Here is a 25,970-nt window from a genome sequence, read left to right on the forward strand (position 1 = left end):
GTGTACGATCATCAGAGTGGAGGTTGGGTTTCCCTGTGGTGAATCAAGCAACTCAGTAGTATCATACACAATAGCAACTTAAGGCCAACCCAAAAGTGGGTCAGTATCCAGTGGTTGAGAAACACTGTACTAATAGATAACAGAATTGTCTAAAAATGGCCATTCTACTAATTTCCATTTATAGCATTTAAGATAATAAAACTATTTAGTAAGGAATATTCTCTAAATACTGTAATAAGACAGCACACTGTGGCATCTCTGGAGTAACGTCAAGGGAGTACCAGACATAAAAAATAGCAAAGAAGGGAGAGAAGATACAGGAGAGCACTGAAATTGTGCTCCACAAGTGTTTGATATTTTCTTCCATGTCTACCATGCTGATGGGATGATTTCCTTTCGTGTCCTTGTATCTAGAAACTCTTCCAGTGAAGGATCATGTAGCCTGGAGGATAACAACTGGCCACATCCTGGTCCTCCTGATCTTGACCCTTAAAGAGCAATGTGGTCCCATGTTTCCAGCATAAAAGTGTTGTGATTTTTGAATGTTGGGCCTTTTTATTTTATTTTATTTTTTTGCATATTTGTTTTCAGGTCCTTTCTTAGCTGTTATGGGTTTTTTGAGACATTTTGTCCAATTTTTGAATTTACCCATTTCTTTGAAACTGTTTTCAGCTATGACAATTGTTCTACTGCTTTTTCACTGCCATTTTGCTTTGAAACATTGGTTGCTATGGACAGCGGCCATGAAATTCATGCATTATAAAAATCAACATTTTCGGATTCATCATCATCTGAGTTTGTGAATATTCTAAGAAAAGCTTTGGTGCTTGTGTGTTATTTAGTTTTCTTCAGAAAGACTATGAGTTTTTTGGTTGTAGCTTAATTTTACTGATTGATAGGGCTGACTGTTGGTTATGGATTTCTGGCTTTCTCAAACATTTCCTCTCCTGGTCATCTCTGTTCATTCTTTTCACCTTTCCCTGTGCAGGGCATGACAAAAAAAAAAAAACATAATGTCCATCTACCAACCATGAAGTAATTTCCCAACCAATGTCAATAAATAAATAAATAAATAACACGTGTACGACATTTTGAATCTTCGGTTAGAAAGATCCTTTCATCAGATTGGCCAGTCCAGCACTGACTCAGCTGTAGAATGGCCAATAGGGGGAGGCACCTTGTTGGCTGAGGACTCCAGGACTCTGCCTGTGATTGGCTCATCTGACTTCTTTTCTGCAACCTGGCTGTGGTTCTACAATTAGATGGACAGGGATTGAAGTTTTTCATTTATGTTAAGTAGGTTCTACTTATTTTTGATGTATTTGAACAAATCTGCATTTTTGTATTTGATAGCTCTGCATTTAGTGAGTGGCATAACCTATTCGTGTATTTTGCCTTGAGAGTCTATGCCTGCACTTGGTGAGGATGGTTTTACAAGAACAAAGTAATTAATACTGTTGTATTGCATTACTGAGGTGGCAATGATAGATTGGCCATATAGCTCTGTGAAGAGGATTACTTGTGTTCTGTTTTTATGTGTTGTATCCCCCCATTTTTTCACACCAGTTGCATGCCCAGCCTACCTGAAAGGGATTCTGTCTGTCTGTCTGTCTCTCTCTAAATTGCAACATTTCTTCCATTTTTTCCCCTACAAGATTTTTTTTTTCTAGTCTTCTTAGAGAGTTGAGTTTGTGGGGCTATCAAAAATTAAGGCCTGTTAAAGCCCATTGAGTCATTGCTTGTGTGCGTTTGGGCTGTACAAGAAGTAAATTGTTGTATTGTTGTTGTTGTTGTTCTACAGCTCTGTTCCTGTAAAATACCTCAAGCTGAAGTGCATTATATAAAGGGAGTACATACAAATGATACTTTCACCACTGCAAGCTCCTAATTTCCTTGAGCTGTAGGCAGCAACCCAGCTTCTAGGGAGAGGATAACAAGAATCAGGTTGGGCTTTCACAAATCAGTTGACTCCAGCAGCTACCTCTGTGATAGAATCAGAACACAACATAAACCGTAAGGACGGGCATTAGTAAAGTTATTGTAAATCCGATTGTCACAGCCATAGCCTTTGAGCAGGAAGCAATTTCTCAACATAAATTCAAACAATATGCTAGCAGTCAAAGCCCCATCTGTTAGACATATCCTTCCACATTGCTGCTTTGTTTATTGGAAGTGAAACATTACAGTTGCAACAGTGCATGAAGTGGAAACAAAATTACTAGTTGATCAAATAGCTGTGTTTGTCCCTCTTGAAGATTCACATACAGGTGCCGGTACTGACTAGTACTCTAAGAAAAAAGTGTAGGCATAGTGAAACGCAGATCTTCTCAACACAATGACAGTCGATTGAAGCATAGGAAGGGTAGTCCTTCATGAAGATACCTGAAGAGGTGCCAGTACTCACTGGCATGCTAAGAAAAGGTGCCAGTGCTCTGTGTTCAAATTGAAAAAGGACCCAGCAGTGCGTACCAGTGAGTACCAGCAAACTTCAAGTACAGAGTTTCAAATGATAGAAAAAACCTACCCTCCATTTAGAGAGATAATTCTTTAATACTGAATTTGTTTCTTATAATTTCTTAACAAAAGTTATTGTGCCATTGAAAGTCTCCAGTTATTTTATGAAAAGCATCCTATGAAAAATTCTTGATGGAAAGTTGCCCAGTATTACATTCAGGCTGGTGTGGTCTACAGAGATAGGTGATGCCTGCAGTAAAATGGATATAGCCAGGGTATTAGAAATAAACTTGAACCCTTAGGCTTAAAAGTCAAGACGGAGGTAAAGAATTTTGGGGTAATCATTGACTCTGACCTAAACTTTAAACTGCAAATCAACCAGATTACTGGGTCTTATTCACCTAAGAAGTATGGCAAAAGTTACACTTCTGAATGCTGAAAAATTAGTTCACATGTTTGTTTTTAGTCAACTAGATTACTGTAAAGCACTCCTTACAGGACTACCTAAGAAAGACATTAATCAGTTACCATGAGTACAGAATGCAACAGCAAGAATCTTAACTAGAAAAAGAAAATCTGAGCACATCTCACCAGTTATAGCTTCGGTACATTGGTTACCCATGTCATTCAGAATTGACTTTAAAATACAACTAATGGTTTACAAAGCCTTAAATAATCTCGCTCCATCCTATATTTTGGAATGCCTATCACCCTACAATCCAGATCGTAACTTTAGATCTTCGAATGGAGGTCTGCTTATAATTCCAAGAGCCAAGCTTAAAAGAAGTGGTGATACGGCCTATTGCTGTTATGGGCCTAAAATCTGGAATACTTTACCTATAGAAATTTGCCAGGCTAATACTGTGGATCATTTTAAAAAACTGCTAAAAACTCTGGCTTTTTCGCAGATACATCTTAGTTGTATTCCTAATAGACTACTGTATATGGGCATAGAGTTATATTCTTCAGGGATCCACAATCTGTATTAATCTCTACTATGCTCCGCTGTCTTTTCTGGTTCTCCTGTGGGCCTGTGCCACCACCATCTGATCAAGACACCATGTAGGCCCTTGCATTGATGGATTTAAGGCAGGTGTCTCAGTTATCTACAAGACCAACATCTTCAAATATGATCACGTGAAGTCTGGAAATAAAGAGGATTGATTTATGACAATTTATGTTATGTAGAATGCCCTGCGGCAGCTGGATAGACTTTTGGCCTTGGAGTCCCTGCAGATTCTGTTTTTATCTCCAGCCTAACTAGAATGTCCTCCAAGCCATCTGATCTTGTATTTTTTCTCTTTAACATTATTGCCTAATCTTATTTGCTTTTCATGTTATATAACTTTCTTTTTGTCATCTTGTAAAGCACTTTGAGCTACATTGTTTGGATGAAAATGTGCCATATAAATAACGATTGTTGTAGTTTCTGTAAGCTAATGCAACACAGGCTATCAAGTGAAATGTATTTTTGCACTTGTACAGATAACACACCATCAAATTCTTGACATTCATTCCAAACTAAGGGTTAGTCTCCTTTAATACCATAGAAGTACCCTGAGTATTAAACATGTGCTTGCAAGAGATGAGGCAGGCTGACAGGGAAGGCAAGAAAAGCCTCTCACTTCATACATCCGGCTTCTTCAGATTGCTGACATTGCAAAGTCGGCATGTTTGCTTCCAGAAACGTTTTGCACATATCCATAGCACATGTATATGTTTAACTTTTTGTTGCTATACAAGCCTTTTTTGTTTTTATTTAATTATTCTTCTAAATGCATATGTCACAGGCCACCTGCAGAGGTAGATGCCTTACTAGTCGTCGAGACAGTCCAGGACCAAAGGTGGAAAATGAAGTTAAAGAAAAAGTATGGCAGATGCACAAAATAGGATGTGGTTTATTCCAACATTGATTTAAACAGTTCAAGAGTATAAATTTGTAAAAAAAAAAAATATATATATATATGTGAAGAAAAATAAAAACAATAAATCCAAAGGAAAAATAATCACAAAAAATTTAAATCATAAAATGAAAAAAAAAACTCACTATATAAAACACAGTCCTGGAGAAACAAAGCTCTCCCCAAAATTAATAAAAATAAATGGCACTGCCACAGCCACAAATACACAAAAATGAAGACCCTAATGCTTACAAAAAACTGGAGCCTTGTCGGGATAAATTTGAGACACTGCTGTGCCACCCAGCCTCCCTCCTCAGTGTCGCCTGCACCCTCTCGGTGATGATCACCCCCAACCTGGGACACCTACTGTATATCTTATAGAGACTAATTCATCACCTTGTTGGCTTACTTTGGCCAAGGACACAACTAATTTCTGCCTGAGGGATGGAATGGGCCACTGCACCAAATCCCTGTCTAGTGCTAGGCACCCTTTAGGTAGTGATAACGCTAACACTACACGCATAACACCAATATACATTAAACATGATCTCTAATCAAAACTATGACCACAAAAGAAAATGAAAACACCGAAACCATAAAGAAACTCCTGCATGTCTGACTTTCAGAGAGCCCCATGGCATGCACTTTCAATGCTTCAGAGATGCTTGTGCATGTTCTCTGCCGCTGGAGAACCTAGGACAATAATCTCTCTTCAGGATGAATTTAACGGTAAGCTTATTTTTCACATGTAGTATAAAGCCTTTACAATAAATAGGAAATTATTATGGTGCCAGCAAAACAGGAAACTATACGTAATTCTTTGCACTAGCGCTAGCGTTCTTAATGATCCTAGGCTTTAACTCACTCAATGTGACGTGACAAGGTGAGACCTCAGCATCACAGCACAGATCAGGACTACGGATGCAGTCTGCAGAACAACACAGGAGTTGGGCTGTATAATAATCTGGTAATCTGGTAAGAGGAATCCAATAAATAACATATTTTGTGGTAGAGAATTGGATTGTCATCAGTAATGTGTACTTTGCTTCATAACTGCTATAATTCAATTTTGTTTACAATTTTTCTTGCCCTTCATTTATAGCTTTAACAGATTATGATATGTCTTTTAGACTAGGACGATTCCAAATGTCTTCTTTGCTTTTATACGAGAAGGTTATATAATTTGTTAAAAATATTTTACATTTCATGAATCCCATTGCTAAGATGCGGGTCCTGGTTGTCAGGGTGTGGTCACAGAGGTTGTGACATCTGATGTCGTTAATGCGACGGGTTTAAAGGTAGACACTGGCAGCCATGCTTTCATGACAGTCTTTGGATATTTCCTGAAAACACTTAGTGCTATTTTGTTTTTATACACTCAGGCTTATGACTTTTTGGCAATGCTTTTTGACTCCAATTTTGGGGTTTTGTTTTTAACATGGTCAAAGTGTGGTTTGATTTTTGGTTTTGACATATGCAAGTATTTTGACTATATGTCTTTTTCTGCTCCTTTGGGTCCAATCCAGGTGGTGCGTCATGTGGTGGGTCCAGTAACGTGCTATATCAGCACAAGCTCCCAACCTGTCTTTCTCTCTCTGGTCCTTCTCTTTTAATATACTCCCCTTTAGAGTCAGAATAATAATTATGTAGAATGTTCATGATCTAGTAGCAAACAGGTTTGTACTCATGAATAAAAGGTAAAGTGCCACTTACGGTTAACAGAAATAGCTCAAAAGTTGATAGAAATCTATGTTTTGTACCTAATACTCGTATGCAAAATTTGGTTGACCTAAGTGAAAGCATACTCAAGTTATCATGTTTACATACACACAGACAGACATAATTCCAAAATTGGTATTTTCAGACTCAGAGAGGTCTAAAACGTTGAGATTCATCAAAATCTTAACATCGAGTCTTTGGACGATTACAATACTTTCCCTATACTTTGTATACGAGAAAGTGAAAAAACTAAAATCCTTTTGACACAAGTATTGAGACCCTTTGCTACCTAAAATTTGGCTCAAGTGCATCCCATTCTACTCATCATTATTGAGATGTTTCTAAACCTTGTTTGAAGTCCACTTGTGGTCAGTTCCATTGATTTGACGTGATTAGAAATGGTACACACCCATCTATATTAGGACCCACAGTTGACAATATGTATCATGATTTCAAAGGAATTGCCAGCAGAACTTAGAGAGAGGATTGTGACAAAGTAAAGATCTGGGAAAGGCTACAACAAAAATCTTGCAGCACAGAAGGTTGTCAAGAGCACAGTAGCCTCCAAAATGTTTAAACTGAAGATGTTTGGGACAACCACAACTGTTCCTAGAACTAGCCATCTGGCCAAACTGAGCGTTCATGTGGGGAGGGCAATGGGAAGAGGGTTAACCAGGAACTCAATAGTCACCCTGGCTGAGTTTTATATACCTGTGTAAGACAGAAGAATCCTCCAGAAGGACAGCCACCACTGAATCACTCCACCAATTTGGGCTTAATGTCAGCATGACCAAACAGATACCTCTCCTTAGTAAAAGGCACCTAGAAGACCAATTGGAGTTTGCAATTGGAGTTTGTACTGGGACGAAGGTTTGCCTTCCAAAAGGACAATAATCTCAGCATAAAGCAGAGACAACATACGAATGGCTTAGGAACAATTCTGGGAATGTCCTTAAAGCCCAGACAGAGCTTGAACTCGAACACAATCAAACATCTCTGGAGGGACCTGCAAATAGCTATCCATAGACAGTCTCCATCCACCCTGACAGAGCTTGAAAGGATTCACAGAGAAGAATGGCAGAAATTCCCCATATCCAGGTGTGTGAAGCTTGTCACGTCTACTTGAAAAGACTCCAGTCTGGAATTGCTGCCAAAGAGGTTTCAACTAAGTAATTGTGTCAATGGGATATTTCAGTTTTTATTCTTAAGAAATATGCAAACATTTTGAGGATCCTGTCTACGTTTGGTCATTGTAGGGTACTGAGTGTTGCTAGAAGTGGGAAAGCAGCAGATTGAGTTCTTCTTCACTTATTTAGATATCACACATAACACAATGCAGGCACGTATAACATAATAGGCCGCCGGGTCAGGTAACTCAGAAGTGCCCCGTGTAGTCACTGGCCTTCAGCCAAACAGGAAATGTTTGTTTTGCACACTTCAAAGAGAAATGTATTGTAAGGTTATTTACCATTACGGAAGAGCATCCCACAGAGGATAAAGAATCCATGATGAGAGTCCAACAGTTACAGGAAAGCAGAATTCCCAAATGTCCGAGACTGGACCACTTAGAAGACTGCAGCCACACCTTTTCTACGTACAAACATCTTTAGAGATTTCAAAATTAGCAGCTGACTTTTTTAAAGAACTTTGATAAAAATAGACAGTTCCTGGACTCCTCTTAAAAGACCAATGCTGTGAGATATGTGACTTTAATGGGTGGCATGCCCTGATATTGTCAATATCTATTGTTCAGTTCATCACTGAAACCGTTTTTCAATCTAAATGTGTGATCAAGATGTGCAGCTGATCTGGTCACTCCATTTCCTTTTGAGAGTGAGAGGGGGCCCGGCCTAATCTGTTTCTCATTCTCCTTGTAACCGTCCGTTCTTCTTTCAGGTCTATAAACTCAGAGAACTACTCCATGCAACAATCATTTATTATGATTACAGTACAGAACATGAGCAACCAAGCATATAATAAAACTTAAACAAACAGCATGGACTGTCCGGGCAGTAACCATCCATACTGTGACAGAAACCATAAAGAAAAACAATGTGGAAGAACATTCCTCCACCATCATACCCAGAGAGAACCCCTCAGAATGCTGATGAATGTCCACATCCACTTTCTGCACAAGAGCTCATGGCTGACTGTATCTCTCAGTGGATTGCCTTGTGTACAATACTCAGTCATTACAGAGTAGAAGACCAACGGAGATGAGTTATGCCCTAAGGGCCAAGCACCTCAAACTAAAATCTAGAACTCATACTTAAATAAAATATGAGTTTAAAAAAACTTATTTTCCATCAATAATTAACCCATTATATTTTATTTAAGTAAAATAAAACAATTTGTGTGAATTTGTCTCATTTGCGGCTTTGTTCATTTTTTTTGGTCAGTACGTGTTGCTATTTTGTATTTTTAAACGCATTTTATGCCATTAATTATCAGTCGTTAAGATGCTAGACGGTGGTCTGGGGAGTGTCTTTATGTAACACGACATATGACGTCATTCTTGTTAGAAATGAGGAACAATATTCTGCAACGTTGATGATTGTAATGTGTGACAATAAACTGATCATACTAGATTTTTTTTATCAGCGCATAACCTTATGCTTTTGAAAAGGCTAACATGCATATCACCGTTATATTCACAATACCAATCAGCGTTAAGAGCTTTCTGAAGTTTAAAAAAACAAAGAGAAATAATAAAGAACCAATGGAGCAAAGCCATAACTGGACAGAATGAAGCCTGATATTTTTCTATAGTTGATGAACATCCTGTTTTTCAGAATATGATAAGAAGAGAACAGCACAGTGCTTTTAAGTTAGTAAAAGTGTTATTGTTGGTAGGCATTTATTTAAACCCCCTCTATACCAATGCAGTACTAATTTTAGGCTTTGATGCTACTGGATAGTCGAGATTTTTAACAGTTTTGAGCACAGAATGAATCGACTTCAAATCACCTTTGTAATGTCTGCTGTAATCTGTTTCACACCACCTCCACCATGAGCTGTACGTAGCATGTTCAACAGCAAGCAGCTGAAGTGAACTAATAATATTAGTAAGGTAATTAGGTAAAAAAAAATGTATGCTCTGTATTACAAGACAAAATGTGTTTTTTTTCATTAGCTCATGTCCAGACAATTTCATCCATCATACTGGACTGCAGGGATTTAAAAAAAGGCTTCCTGAAACACAGAATGCCCTGCTATTTTTGATCAGAGCCACATTATTTGGGTATGCGTCACTCTGAACACAATATACATCAGTACACACTTTTTAGGACGCTTAAAGCACTGCAGAAGAATGGAGTCCACTTCATAACTTCTTTGTGACATCTAATTGCCAAATAAAGCAGAGAATTTAGCTCATCACCAGGACAAAATATAAAATTAAACAGGCCATTCACCAATGGTTTTTCTTGCGCTTTGTTACATTTTATGCAAATGATGGCTAACTTCACACCAATCAACAACAAGACCTTTAACACTAGAATTACCAAAGCCTACGAAAAAACTTGTAAATCCAGCCCACCTTAAATCCCTTCACACAAAGCATAGAGAGAAGTGTGTACATTGCAACAGGTACACATGTCGTAAATGTAGGAAGGACGGTCTTTGGGTGTGTGCGAACTGTTAACATTTGAATCTGATGATTGCATATAGCGCAGAACTGACCTCTCTGTACTGTTCTTTCCTCTGCATGTCCTGGAGTACAAAACAAACACCACCATACAGCAAAATGTGGGGACTGGCAAGATCAGGGAAAAAAAAAAACACACAGCCACTGATTACAACCACAAGATGTTATGCAAATGAATATGAATAATATGAATAATTTTGCCACAATGTTTTCCGAAATGTACTATACAGGTCATAAAATGAATAATTCCAAATATCATATATACCTATGTCTCTGTTTTTTTGTTTTTTTTTGTCATTGCGGCTTTGACATCATGGACCAAAAGGTGCATACTAATTTAACGTGAGCAGGAGCACTCAATAAAACTGAATAAAAAAAAATTCAAGTGACAGTGAGATACGAAAAAGGCAGATTCACCGGCGTTTGTGTGTCAGCTTTAATCCATCCAGATCAAAGAATGTCCAGTTCAATTGTCTCAAAACACCACTCACATTTACAGTTATTCCCAGTTTCAAATAAAAACTAACAGCGTCAGATCCCTGTGTTTGTGGGGTTCGGTTGTATGTATCGTGATTGTGACTGAGAGAATAAAAGTGAAAAATAAAAACACTAACTTTTACAAGTACTATAAATTTACAGCGGCTGTTACAGACTCAAACCAAATGTACTGTATGTGTTTATTGTATAAAACTAACAATAAAAGCAGCTCACTACTCAAATTGGTAAATGTACGAGGCAGTCAGGATCGAACCGGGGACTCTTTGTTACAAGTCAGCAATTCTTACCGCTGCACCACAAAAGCTGTTGTATCATCCTTGAACCTTTTGTGAGTGTTTATTTGATCTTTGGACTTCAGGCTTCATACATTATATAGTTTATGTCTACATTTTGTCATTTATTACTAAGATATGAAAAACATTTCTGTTTTAACAATGTGTTTACACAGATTATTGTAGAAATTGAACACCCATGAAATGCATGTGTTCCAAATAACGATCTATTATTTTCACTCTAAAACACCAGCACTTTCCTCCCAGATAATCAAGGCATGAGCTGGGAGAACTTTGTGCATGTTCTGCGGCAGAGGGGGGACGGAATAGTAGGCTTCTTGCTGCTTGTCTTGATCGGCACATTTACAAGACAAAAGACGCTGGCGGAGAGGTGCAAAGGGATTTAAGATAGACTTGATTTACGAGTTTTTTTGTAGGCTTTGTTAATTCTAGTGTTAAAACCGATTTTCTTTTTGAGAATAACAGTAATAAGAAAAAATATAAGGCTACACCTCAATGTAATTTTTTTATCCCTATTAAGAAAACAAGAAAACAATATGGACCCCAGTCTCTGAAATAGATGTTTATACAGAGAGTAATTGTAATACGATTTCTTTTTTAAGAATGCAGCCCATATACGTTTCAGTTGTATTTTTAAGGCTGAAATTATTTTTCACATAATACTTGATCATTACCATGACTAGGTTTTTAAAATGCAATTAGTGATGGATGAAACATCATTAAAAATACAGGCCACTAAGCCAAGGTAAAGTAGGGAGTAGTTGAATTTCACACTGGAGTTAATGTCAATGCTCAGGCAAAACTACTGTAGCTGGATGCTGGAAAAAAAATGTCTGCCGGCATGGCCATATCTAGCTTTGAATGTTTGTTTCTGTGTTCTTATCAAAAAAGTCTTAAAAGACATGAAGGTTTCTCAGTTATCACTTGTTTTACAGAGTGTTACCACCATAAAAATGTCACCTGTCTAGGCTGTCTTTCCCATCCACATGCCATTTGTTGCCTGTGTAAATGTCGAAATCTTATATACTGTAGGAGGAATGCAAACATGAGCATTAACAGATAAAAGATGTGATTATAAAAGAAGACCTGAAATCAGCCTTTTAATCCTGCATTATAAAAATAGTCTAATCCAGGGTAGCCTCAGGGATGCATTTGATGTGTCATGTTCTGCGCTCAAATGCTGCCAAGAGACAGCCGTGGTGTGCGCCTGTACATTTATCACAGCTAAGTCACTAACATCAGACAGAGTTCACAAATGTTCATAAATCTGAAGTCTGACAGACTTTGATTACTCAAGTCCAACTTTACTTTACAAGATTTTGAAATCTTCTATGCAGTGGGGGATACCTTTTGCCATTGCCATCGTTGTTGTATCTGAAAGCATAAGCCCCCAAAACAGCTTAAGTATCTTGACTGCATGTACAGTGGCAAAAAAAGTATGAGCAACCTTTGGAAACCACCACATTTATATATAAATTGTATATGATCTGATTTTCATCTAAGTTACAATACATATTATACACATTGAACACATCATTCAGACATTCACAATTTAGTTTGGAAAAATAATGTGAACCCCTAGGCTGATGGCTTCAACAACAGCTAACTAGAGTCAGGAATTAGCAAACCTGGAGACCAACCAATGAAACGAGATTCGAGGTGCAGTTTAGAGCTACATTGACTAATGTAATGGACAACAGGCATAGGTGCTAGGGCAAAGCCCAATGAAAGTACTTCGGGGTTAGTCGGAAGTCTTTTAAAATAGGGATTACCACTCCAAACAGCTCCCTCTGGTGGCCCCCATGGAACCCAACCGGGCTGCCCCAAGGCACTACAATTCTAATTTTTCCCTGTGGAAATCCTGGTCTGGGTGTGCTGCCATCTAGCATATCGGGGAAGCCACTACTCCAAATAAAATGTCTCCCCATTGTTCCTTAATTACATTGGCCTCCCGGATGGGTAACGAATTCTGCCCATGCCTGTCACCAATAAGATAAGACTCAAACATTTTTAGTTTGCTTTTCACAAGCAAAAAAAGACACCTCAGAAGATCTATGATCAAGACTTGTTGATTTGAATAAAACTGGAAAGGCTTTCAAAGTAATTTGAAAGAATTTATACAATCATCAGTTCAAAGTTGTGTATAAAATAGAGAAGTTTTAGTATTGTGGCTACTCTATCTAGAAATGGGGTCCAGTCAGGCACAATGCAGAATATTCAATGAGATAAAAAGGGTTACAGCTAAAGACTCGAAAGAATCACTGAAACAGGCTCTAACGTATCTGCTCATGAGCCTACCATACACACAATACTAAACAGGCATCTGATCTTTTCCAAAAAAAAAAATCATTCTATGCCTGAAGTTTGCCAAAGACCAACTTGACACTCCACAATGCCACTGGGAAAATATTTTGTGGGCAAATGAAACTACAGTGGAGCTGTTCTGGAAGAATATACAGTTAAAAAGGCACTACATGAAAACATCTTCTCAACAATGAAGTTCATGAGAGTGAGCATCATGATTCTGAGCTACTTCGATGCCTTGGGACCTGAACAGCTTGCCTTCATCGACATGGTAATTTTTTCAAGGAATCCTACAGGATAATGTCAGAGTGGCTGTCTACCAGTGGAAGCTCAGTAGAAGTCAGGCAATACAGCAGGACCATGACCACAAGTAAATATACTACAAAGTGGCTTCAAAAAAAGAAAATTGGAGTGACCCACTCAGAGTGCAGACCTTAAACCAACAGAAATGCTATTGAATGATCTTAAGAGACCAACCAGGCATCCTAAGAGTATGGCTAAGCTGAGCCAGGTCTGTAAGGAAGACTGGTCAAGAATTCCACCTGAATGTTGTGCAGGTCAAATCCACAGCTACTGGAAGTGCTTGTATGCTTCCAAAGGAGGTTGACCAGTCATTAAATCTAAGGGTTCATTAACTTTTGCCACCGTACACTGTGAATGTTTGATGGGTGTGCTCAGTAAAGACATGAAATATTAAAATTGTTTGGGTATTTCTAGCTTAAATGTAATGTGTTTGTCTATAGTTGTGATTTACATGCGTGACTTTTAATTATCAATTAATGCAGAAAACCAGGCCTTTCCAAAGAGTCTGCTTAACAATTTTCTGAACCTGTATTATCCTTTCTATGTAGAGAGCCACAGCGTAACAAAGTGGCCAGTGATTGTATACATACAGGTGTATCTATGAATATATTGTACCAATCCTGTATATGAAACCCTAAAAAGACCTATGAAGTACAAATATTCAGATCAAAAATGTCATCATCCATAGCTTTAAAATAATAGGCTAGTGTCTATTTTCACTTGCAGTGTTATGAAAGAAAAATCCTAATGAGACAAGGTCTGATGATGATAACTCATTTATTTGTATTTGTGCGTTCATTTAGGCTTATCACCCAAAGCACCATACAGATATATTGATTCTGGTGGGCTGCAGTATCTGCTACTGCTCAGTCCTACAAAGCTTCAAAATTCCACAAATACAGTAAAACTATTCACAGTTGACATCATGTCTCTAGTGCTTACCTAGAGGAAATAAAACCACATGTACGTCAGGGAACATCCAGGCTTTGGCTGAATAACAGAAGACCCCCTGATACACTCTAGGAGCATGGCCTTCAAAAGCATTGTAACTCACCATCAATAAAGGCCTGGATCCATCACAAGTACGCAGAGCCGTAGAAGCACTTACTGTAAATGTTGTTCTCCAGGTCATCGGAGGTGATCACTTTCTCAACAGTCTGTGATTCCCCAAAGGGCGCTACTGTGAGGACAAGTCAAGGTGCAAGGAACAGGGAGAATATGGAAATTAACAGGTGCCATGCAAGGGGTGTGTATATTCACAAGAGGGAGACAGACAGATAAGGTTTTATGGAAGGCAGGGATAGAGCAGGAAAGAAAAGAAAAAGGACAATTAGAAAATGAAAGTGATGCTCCACACAGTAGCCGTGTGTTTTGTAAAGGTACAACCCTACCAAACTCTCTGTTTTGTAAAAATCCTTACTGGATAAAATGATACCCTAATTAAGGAAATTTTCTTTATAAGAAACCCAATTGAACAAATCCCAACCAGAATATTAAATTAAAAAATATTTTCCGGAAGTACTGCTTTATTTATCCTATCTACTGCCTTACCAGTGTATTTAATCTGCATATAACAACACAGTATAAAAGTCAGGAAATTCATTGTATGCAGTCATTCTTTATTTCTCATCCCAACAGACTTCCAGAGTAATATGAGCTCTTATCATCTAGAGAAGTTCTAAGATGACGCCTCCATCATAGGTTGTATTGATAATGAAGAGTATTCGGAGTACAGGAGGCTTATGGATGAATTCGTCTTGTGGTTCAGGGAGAACTACATGCAGATCAGCATTAACAAGACAAAATAGTTGGTGGTGGACTTCCAGCGTGTTAAGGAGCCCTTAAAACCAACATCTGGGGCGAGGGACCTGGAGGTGGTGTAGTGCTACAAGCACTTGGGGGTCCATATAAACACCAAATTGGACTGGTCTCACATCACAATGGTACTGTAAAAGAAGATCCAGAGTAGACTGTATGTCCTGAGGAAACCCAGATCTTTTGATATATGCAGCAAGTTGCCAGGAAATGTTTTACCAGTCAGATGTAGCCAGTGTTTTGTTCTACGTGGTGCTATCCAGGGGAAGCAACTTGAGTTCAGGTGATGCAAAACCTATCCGCAAAGTCACCTCCATCACAGGACCAACTGTGGACACTCTGAAGTCTGTTGTGGAAAAGGGGATGGTAGAAAAACTGGATACCCTCATGAATAATTCTGCCCATCCCCTACAGGTGGCACTGTTTTGGAGTACCTTTTAGCCAAGGGCTCATTGCTCCACCATGTATCAAGAAGCGCCTGTGGGGATCTTTTCTACCTGCCGTCTTTAGACAATTCAACGCTTCCCCTGACTTCCCTTCCTTTATTCCAACCAGAAGACAGAGGATAATGGTACAAACTTCACTTTAGTTCAGTTATTTGTTAGCATAATATTTTTTATTACACTTTCTATTCTATTGTCTTATCTTATACTTTAAGTAATTCCTATGTTTTTTGTTTTGTTGTAGTATACATTTGAATGTCCCATTTGGGATTAATAAAGTACCATATACACTCACATATAAGTCGGGTCTTGAAACCCGAAAAATCGATCATAAAATCAGACCCCGACTTATACGCCCGTTCAAAAATACAACACTTCATTTTTTTTCTTACTTCCTCCAAACCCGCACCAGTTTCTCAGACACATCGAATTTTGTTGCAGCAGCACAGTTACCAATTTCTTTTGCCACTTCAATGAATTTTAATTTGAAATCAGCTTCATATTTTCTTCTGATTGAACGCTCCATCGTAGATAAGGGATGCTTATATGTTAAAGGTGTATGAGGGTGTGAGATACAAAAAACACAAATCAGTGCAAACGTCGCTTCGGAATAGTTCAGGTATTACTGCGTGGTCACGCAGGAACAATACATAGATAAAAAGGTAGTGTGCTCCGTGATTACTTTCTCAGGTGGGAGTTAGGATATCGTAATTTTTTGGACAATAGCGTGAGTTTTCCGCATTCGACTTAAACGACCAACATTAAAAAATACCAGAAATTATACATTAAAATCAAGTCCCGACTTATCCACGTGCGAACTCTAATCTAATCTAATTAATTTTGCACATTGATTTTTATTGCAAGTATCATCGTCAATGTCAATACAAAGCAAGTAACAAGCCCTTATTATTAGTAATGTAACTTACCCAACTTGTTACTACTTCATCTTACATTTCACTAAAAATAAAGCACTGCAAGCAATCATTATTTATAAAGTGGCTCGCACACTAGCAGCTATAACAATGAGCTTTATATTAGAATACAGGGTAAGGAATCTGTGCATCTTTTTCATGGCAGACACTATCGCAAAGCTCTTTATAAGTAAAGTACTTTCATAAAAACAATTATAAGTGCACTTATTCCAACTCAAGTTTATAGGGGGGCTTTCGAGACTATCCAGACAGCAAACAACCCTGGACTCAAGATCAGTAAACTGCAGAGCCCAATTACCATGCCTATAAAAAGAATTTTGCTGTTACACAACATTGTAATGATAATAAGAAAAATTAATTGTGTTGTATATCACTACTCAAAGCTCTTAACATTGAATCAAAGTGGAGGTGATTTCAGAAAAAGTGAAGTCATATCCCTGCAATGTAGTCTAAATGAATTGCACATATAAAACACAAAATAATTAATTTCATATTCATTTTCATGACACCCCTAAATCATCACTGGTGGAGCTAACTGTTTTTAGAAATCACAGAATTAGATCAATGGAACACTCCTGTCCAAATGTTTCAATTGATTGCAGTATCAATATGAAGGTGCAGCTTGTGGGGTGTCAATATGGTGACCTAAACTACGAAATGAATACTCCAAACAACTCCACGAAAAGGTGATTGAAAAGTACAAGTCAGCGTACGGAGACAATAAATTATCCAAGGGACTGAATATCCCTCGGAGTCCAGTTAAATGAATTATTAAGAAATACAAAGAGGATGGCACAGCTGTAAATCTGCATACAGCAGGCGGACCACAAGCAATGAGTCACCATGCAAGAAGATGACTACCACCAAGAGACCTATGAGAACTCTGAAGGAGTTATAAGCTACAATGGTTAACAATGGAGAGACGACTGTTATTTCACCAGTCACAGCTTTAAGGTAGAGTAGCAAAGAGATAAACCCACATGACATATCGGTTAAAATTTGCTAGAAGGCACACAGGAGACCCACAAGTCAGTGGCAAGAAGGTTCTATGGTCTGATGAAGCCCAACTTGAGCTTTTTTGCCATTAGATTAAATTATATGTTTGCCAAATTATTAAAAACACACCAACCCCACCATGAAGCATGGGGGTGACAGTATCATGCATTGGGGATGCTTCTCTGCAGCAGGCTCTGGAAGGTCTGTGGGGGTAAAATGAAGGCAGCAAAATACAGGGGAATCCTGGAGGAAAGCCTGATGCAGTCTGATAGAAACCTGCACCTTGGAAGAAGATTTGGTTTCCAGGAAGACAACAGCCTCAAGCATAAAGACAAAGCTATGCAGGAATGGCTAAAACATAACTATGTGAATGTCCTGGAGTGGCCGCGTCAGACTTCTGACCTCAAATACATTTGAGAATTTGTATCTGGACCTGACAAAGGTTGTTCACTCATAATCTCAATTCAGCCTGGCAGAGCTTGAGCAGTTTTGGAAGGAAGAATGTAGAAAAATGTCAGTTTCCAGGTGTGTGAAGCTGACAGAGACCTGTGCACACAGATTTAAAGCTGTCATGGCTACCAAAGGTGCACCTACTAAATATGGACTTGAGTACTTATGCAACCAGTTATTTTGTGTTTAATATTTATAATTAATTTAGACCATGTTGCAGAGACCTGTTTCCACTTTGAAACTAAAGAGTCTGTTTTCTGTTGGTCAATTTAAAAAAGTCAAATCAATTCCATTGGGATTCAACATTGTACAACAACAAAATGCAAAAACTTCCATGGGAGTGAATACTTTTTATAGGCTCTGTTTTTTTTTTTGTTCTTTATTTCACCTTATACAATTTCTTGCATTAGGAATTTGTTAGTTTTCGCATACCCCTTGGGGTCAGCCATTGTACAGCGCCCCTGGAGCAATTACAGGTTAAGGGTCTTGCTCAAGGGCCCAGCAGAATAGGATCTCTTCTGTCAGTGATGGGGATTCGAACCGGCAACATTTTGGATACCAGCACAGATCCTTAGCCTCAGAACCACCACTCCGCCCTAAACTCATAATGTCAATGGGGCCAGCTGACCTAACCTGGAAGTCTCTTGGGAATGTGAGGGCAATACCCAAAATACATGAAGGAAAACCCCCAGCAACATGAGGAGGACATGCAGAGTCCACATAGAAGACAGTTGAGGCCTGTGTCAGTGAGGCAGTAGAGCTCAATAATGTGCCACACAAACAGCAAGTAATCATTTTATATTTACGATAGTACTAAAAGTGCTTTACGCAGCATATTAGATTACAAGAAAGAGATCACAATCCATTAAATGCAACACATTCCTATTTTTGTTCACTGCTTTTAATACTGAACACCATCAAAATGACATTACTATGCATAAATACCACTCTATATGCTAAAGACTAAACAGTCCAAGCCAAGTACTCATTCGTGTCATTTCTCAAGCAGATTTCTTTTTCTTCTGTTACGAAGTCAAAGGAATCTCTTTGCATCCATCTATGTGGATTCTCTTTGCTGTACTGAAAAGCTGCAGGATGACAAGGACAATTTCATGGCTTATAAAAAGACAGAGAAAAGGAACAGTTCTTATTGACGCACACTGCAAGTTTATGGCTATCTCCTACACTTTCTTTATTCTTTACAGTATTCAGAAAGACTCATAATTGAACACACATGGATAATGGAAGACTCTATTTTGCTTCCTAGTTAGGAAGAAACAGTAAATTGGAAACCCTTTCCTGTTTTAACTCAAGACTTCTAACCAGAAATGTTACAATACATAACAGCTAAGCGCCTAATCCACTGATAAGAGACAACCTGTACAGATGTGTATTCTGTATGAGCTCAAATGAACTGAACCATTCCCATGGGACCAGACAATGGCAGAGCACAGATCTGATTCAACTCCCAATTAGATGGACATCTTGAGAATAGTGCCAGAGGAAGAGAAGTTTTTCTCCTGTCACGTCTTCTGTCCCTTTTTACATATGCTATTCATCTTTCTAGAGCATATGATAAAGAATACTTATGTCTCATATTTGATTTTTTCCTCATTCCCATGAGGAGGCCTTCTTTGCTGCTGATGTCCTGTTCCCAGGGTCCTCATACATATTTAGAATACACCCCCTGATTTTCCTAGCTAAGACAATGGTGGCTCTTGCAGCACTGTATTCCCTAAACGGGGGTTGTTGAGTAGGCTAAAAAAAAAACGGTGAATCTAAGAACTACAAACTTTACAGGTCTGTGGAGAATTCCTTATAACACTGCAGAGTCCGCACTAGCGGATGTGTTACATTATCCTGTGGGTGTTCAGAAGACACATTCCTGATAGGCCCAAAGTCAGATTTGCCATGACAGCAAATTAAGAGTAAAATTCACAACAGTGAGCCAATCTACTATAAAGGGAAATGAAATATAAAATCATTAGACTCAAATCTTGTAATAGTCTGAATAAATACCCAAATGTATAAAAGCTGATTGGTACCATTCAGTAAGACTTCAAACACAAATAAGAAACAACAAAGACTTTTGATAGAGATACCTCCCAAAGTTCTATACGAATGTATTAGTTTATTTGAAAAAGTAAGCAATTAAGAATTGTTGACTTCTTCTACATACAGTATAAGAACAGGCAAACACTGGATTTTCTTGCCAACAGTGCCTACAGATAAAGGTGATATACTTGAACAAATGGCACATCAAACTGATATGGTGTATTCATTTTCATAATCTAAATTAACAAAAATTCTAATTTGTCCTGTTAAAAAAGTAGCTACACCCCTACATTTATCACCACTTCAGATTCATAAAATTAGAATCAGGTCTTCCACCTTAGGTGGCAGTGATTTGAACCTCCTTAATAAGTATGCAGATGGATCCGGTCTGGACCACAGATATCGAAGGACTGGTGTTCACTTTGCCATTGAAGTCTGATCAAAAGATTGAAGATCAAAAGAGCTCCCTAAGGCCTTCAGAAAGAAGGTTGTGGATGCCAATGAGTCTGGCAAGATGCTACTGTTCTTTAAATCAGCCATTCCACTGTAAGGAAGATCATCTACAAATAGTGTAGATTTCAAACAAATGAAAATTTGTCCATTTCTGACAAGCCCAACAAATTCACCCCATGAATTGACTGTTTAATGCTAAAAAATAAAAGTCTCCAAGAACCCCAAAATTTCGTCACAGGATCTGCAGGTAACTCTTGCAATAGTTGGTGTCAAGGGTGTGCATGAACAATAAGAAAGAGACTGCAGAAATCTGACCTGCAATACTGGCAGAGAACATTAGAGCACAACTACTGTTTGCTGAAGACCAGGTCTTCTACAACAACTTGCTCTGGGCAAATGAATTAAAGATAGAGTTGTTTGGCAGTAGATATGTCTGGTGCAAACCAAAGACAGCATTTCAGAGGAAGAACCTCAGACCAACTGTGAACCATGGTAGTGGAAATGTTATGGTCTGAATTTGCTTGTCTGCCTTAGAGACTGGGCAGCTTGCAGTCATCTAGTCAACTAGGAACTGTGCATCAAATCAAAGTGTGCTTGAGGAGAATGGGAGGGCACTGTCTAAAACTTGAAGTTGGACCACAAGTGGACCTTTCAACACAACAATGAGCTGCCCGATTCTACAATAAAATAAAATATAATAAAAGAAAAAGAAGAATAACATTGGAGGTCAATCATCACCCCAAAAGTGGATAATGGACGGCACAGAGTATATGTGTACCAAATTTCAGGTCAATAACTCAGGTGATTTAAAATCCTCGACAGACAAACAGACAGCCCCAGTAGCATATTACATATAAAGATGCAAAGATTTAATTAAATAGGCTGATTTATGTCTCAAATTATTATGTATTTGTTAGATTCTGCTTATTCTTCTGTTTAATTGTACTCTTCGTAAGCAGGTTATTATTTTTTGCGTTTTTTACGGGAATTTGAAACAGGCAGTGCACACAAGAAAACCCACCAACATCTTGCAACGGAAGGAATTTTGCATGGAGAAGCAGTTAGAAATTTTACAGAGTCAATGTCACAGAGTAACAGATAGTTATGCAGACCATTTACAAGATGTCCTTTCTGCTGCTGAGGGTAACGCCATTTTCTGAGGCCAAAGGTGGACTTACTTTTTCCCCACTAGCCTATTTCATCAGTTAATATTTTGTTGAATATACAATACAATTTATTTTTGTAAAGATCAAAATCACACAATAAGTGCCGCAATGGGCTTTAACAGGTCCTGCCTTTTGACAGTCATTCCAGCCTTAATTCTCTAAGAAGACAAGGAAAAACTCCCAAAAAAAACCATTGTAGGGAAAAAAATGGAAGAAACCACCAGAAAGGCAATTCAATATATGACTCAATATATGACTGAAAAGGCAAATTTTCCCCGTGTTTTTATTCAAGTATATCACATTTGTCTGTAGGCACTGTTTGCATGAAGATCTACTCTCCTCTTCAAACATTTTGAAAAAGTCAATAATTTCCATGGGGTGTACTTACTTTTTCACATGACCATATATTCTTAGAATTTAGAGTCTTGGGTACCAGAGCTTATCCCAGGATCACTCTGCGCCAGTCCATCACAGGATCCACCTAAGCACAAACTCACATCAGGCCAAATTTGGAATAAACTATTAACAAAACGCACAGTGGGCGCCACAGTGGGTAGTGCTGCTGCCTTGCAGTTAGGGGACCCGGGTTTGCTTCTCGGGTCCTCCCTGCATGGAGTTTGCCTGTTCTCCCTGTGTCTGCGTGGGTTTCCTCTGGGTGCTCAGGTTTCCTCCCACAGTCCAAAGACATGCAGGTTAGGTCCACTGGCGATTCCTTGTCCTTGGTGTGTGGGTGTGTGCGTGCCCTGCAGTGGGCTGGCACCCTGCCTGGGGTTTGTTTCCTGTGTTGGCTGGGATTGGCTCCAGCAGACCCTTGTGACCCTGTAGTTAGAATATAGTGGGTTAGATAATGGATGGATGAAAATGCACATCATTTTTGATGATGTGGAACTAAAAACCCGAGTGTGGGGCAACTCACCCAGACACAGACACATGAAGAAAATGGAAACTACAAAGGAAATAAGGTGGTGAATTTAAAACCTGGGCACTGGAGTAGTTAGTCATTACTGCTAAAGTCTGAAAAACCAAGTCATCTTCTATATGAGAAAGGACCCCAAACTTCCTCAAATTCTTAAGGAAAATATACAGCAACTCCCCTTAAGTCTCCTTGAGATGTAATAGACTTGTCCCAGTGCTTCTTCCATGCCTAGAAATATTTCCTGTCTTCATCTTTTGTTACCATGTCTGCAGCCTCCTGCATTTTTTCCTGGATTTCTAACACAGTGGAAAAATCTTCCCTTTGGTCTCGGCTTTAATTTCGGGAACAAAAAGAGGTCACAGGGAGCAAGATCTGGCAAATACAAAGGGTGCAAAGTGACAAGCACATTGTTTTTGATCAGAAGCACTTTGACGGACAACGTGGTATGTGCAGGCGCTTTGTCACAGTGCAAAATGCAGCATCAAATGCTCCACTTTTCTGGATGTCATGCTTTCCCATAAACTTCAGCACTTCAATGTACAATTATTGCTTATCAGGCAAGCTGTAAGCTTTAGAATAAGCTGTTGATTTTTTTTTTTTTTAACATAGTGAGCCACTAGAAAGAATTAAAGCGGTTGTCATGTTCTTTATGCTTAAGGCCTGTTCTGTCTACCATGAAACACACACACTTACCTGAACCTGAGCTCTGGCTGTTCTTTCCTGGGCTATCTGACTCTTACTGCATCTAGTCCTGAGAATTAAGACTAATGCTGTTTACGGTCATGAGCAATAATTAAAAAACCACTCCCAGCTCATAGCCATGACCCATCTTCTACACTTGGTAATAAGCAATGAGCAGCTGCAACTGATCTTTATCACTGAAATGAAATGTCTATACATACATTTATAGAATTATTATTGTCACGTGTACAGTGAAATTCAAAATGATAATCAATGTGCAACACATCACCACTCTCCAGCACCATGATTAGTGAGCAGAACTGCCTTAACTAAAAATGTGTGTCTTCCTTACCATGAAATATCGATCTTCCATCCATCCATTCATTATCCAACCCACTATATCCAAACTACAGGGTCACAGGGCTCTGCTGGAGCCAATCCCAGCCAACACAGGGCGCAAGGCAGGAAACAAACCCCGAGCAGGGCGCCGGCCCACCAATATCTATCTTGCTTATCTGAAATAACTACCTTACCTTGAACTTAGAATTATAATTACAGAAAAAAGTTATTAGGGCGTATAGGATAGTAAAACAGTAACACTTTGAAACCTGGATAATTAATGTCCTTCTGCTTCTGAGATATCTGCCTCAAACTACACCTAGCCCTGAATGCATATAATATTTGGAAAAAAAACGAAACTTAGACTGAGACAGAGACTGAGACTGAGACTGAGACAGAGTGAATCCAGACTCGCATGTTGTAATCCTTTGTAAAAAAAAATTGAGATGCTGTAACCACTAATGTAGCACAAAATTGGTGCCCCACCCCCATTTGGGCCCCTATCCCCCATAAGCAGAGAGAAGCAATTGTCTTAGCCTGCCTGCCTCTCTGCTGAGAACACACATGTTTTTTTTGGTGGCCATATTGTCCCATCCAATTTGGCACAATTTAGGGGGAATACTGCTGTGGCATGATGAAACATAATTATTATGTGCATGTTCTTCCCGTGTCTGCATGAGTTTCCTCCAGGTGCTCCGGTTTCCTCCCACAGTCCAAAGACATGCAGGTTAGGTGAATTGGCAATCCTAAATTGTCCCTAGTGTGTGCTTAGTGTGTGGGTGTGTGTGCGTCCTGCATTGGGCTGGTTGGCCCACCCTAGATTTGTTCCTGCTTTGTGTCCTGTGTTGGCTGGAATTGGCTCCAGCAGACCCCCGTGACCCTGTGTTAGGATATACAAAGCAGGTTATACAATGACTGACTGACTAACACACCACAATGACACTAACACAGGACCAACTCCAGATTCACATACTGTAATCCTTTGCAATGAAACAGATAATGTTTAAAACCATTTGCAGTTAAGCCCATGTCACAGTTGCTGATCTCGTTGCTGGACCATATCAATTTACAGGACTGGCAATCAATGGGCAATTCATAATCAGTGACCCTGTGATCACTTTCCAAGAGAGTCGTGCTTGTCACATTTTATGACAGCCAATAGCATGTTGCCTAACAGAGCTAGTGTTGTACAAAGAGCTGATTGGTACAGCGAATTCAGATGCAATCTCAGACCTCTTAGTCTTTATCCCATTCTGTCATGGTATGTAAAACATGAGTGTTATAAACTCCTAAGCACAAAGAGTCTTGAAAATATTCAAAATTCTCAGTAGAGGGGGAACACTGTCAAACCCTGGCAAATAATAAAGTGGGCAATCAATAGTCTTTATAAATATATTTGCACAAAAAATGCTCTGAAGACAGTTAAGCTCCAAAGAACACACACAAACACAAAAAAAAAATAGCTTCAAAAGTGAACAAAGTCCCAATATGAAAATCAAAGAGTGGTCAAAAGGCAGAGAGAAAGAACACAAAAATCCAATCTCAATAATCAAAAAATGAGCAATAGAAACAGAATAACTCACCACACTACAAGTACATGCACAATGAACCGCAAAGGACTGTGAGTTTTTGTCAGTCTTTATAGTGCTGAGGGCAGTCCGTTGCAGTGATGGGCACGTGGCTATGCCTCTTCGGTGAACCATCCACAAAACACACAGAACATAAAATTTGATATATTGATATATAAAAACTAACTTATCCACACTGTTAATATGAAATATTAACAAATAAATAGATAGAAATATGACATTTGAACTCCAGCAGGAGGGACATTTAAATGAAACATAGAAACATAATATCAGAAAGACGGGCTTCTCTTCTGCTTGTGAGGTCCAAAATACCAGCATTCCTTATTCCTCATAGTGGTATTATATGAATTTTACTTCCAGACTAATTGGAATGAGTCACAGGGTATGTCGAACTAGATGACTATCTTCATGGGAGAGCACCACTGACTGCTTTCAACAGGCTTGGATTATGTAGATAAAAGATATGACTTAAAATCAGATGGAAATGCTGTCTAATGTGACATGGCCTTAAGACTGATGATGTATCGAGTCCTCAGCAATTACTCTGGAATTGTACCTACTCCAGAGCAATGACAGTAAAACTACAAAGAAACCTGATTAAAAGCAGTGATAAGACACCTTCTCCAGAGCAGCAGGACTAAAAACCCTCCAAAGCAATGAATTATTAAGACCTAAACAGCATCCAGTCCTAAATAATAAAGCTGAATTTGCATCCTATCCATAACAATGAAGCTGAAATAGTATGTGGTCATTACTATCGAGATTGAATTTATAGTCAGTCCCATTTACAGTCACAACTCTCTCTGAAGAGACTTTGAACTGACCACCTCAGAGGAAAGCATCAGCATCTCTTACAGCGGTATAGTTCTGGATCATCTGACATTTGCTATTACCAAGAAGTTCAAACCAGCTTGGTTATTTATGTAAACAATTTTGTGAAAACTGTCTGGCTGTATGACCCTGAAAAGTCACTTCGTTTTCAATGAATGAAAATGCTTTGTACATCTTTGTTTTCCT

The 25,970-nt window shown here is 38.7% G+C and overlaps 1 protein-coding gene across 10 annotated transcripts in view; it reads right to left on the reverse strand.

Moving 5' to 3' along the window:
- hspg2 (heparan sulfate proteoglycan 2) overlaps positions 1 to 25,970 on the reverse strand; it is a 516,773-nt gene that overhangs the window by 352,975 nt on the left and 137,828 nt on the right. For 9 of the 10 annotated variants that reach the window (XM_039755773.1, XM_039755774.1, XM_039755776.1 and 6 more), the window contains exon 4: positions 14,227 to 14,298. The exons of the other annotated variant lie outside the window; for it this stretch is intronic. In XM_039755773.1, coding sequence (XP_039611707.1) covers positions 14,227 to 14,298 — 72 coding nt within the window. The remainder of the gene's footprint in view (positions 1 to 14,226; positions 14,299 to 25,970) is intronic. 10 annotated transcript variants of the gene reach the window in all.

This window comes from Polypterus senegalus, chromosome 6 (genome assembly GCF_016835505.1).
Source record: "Polypterus senegalus isolate Bchr_013 chromosome 6, ASM1683550v1, whole genome shotgun sequence".
Lineage (NCBI taxonomy): Eukaryota > Metazoa > Chordata > Cladistia > Polypteriformes > Polypteridae > Polypterus > Polypterus senegalus.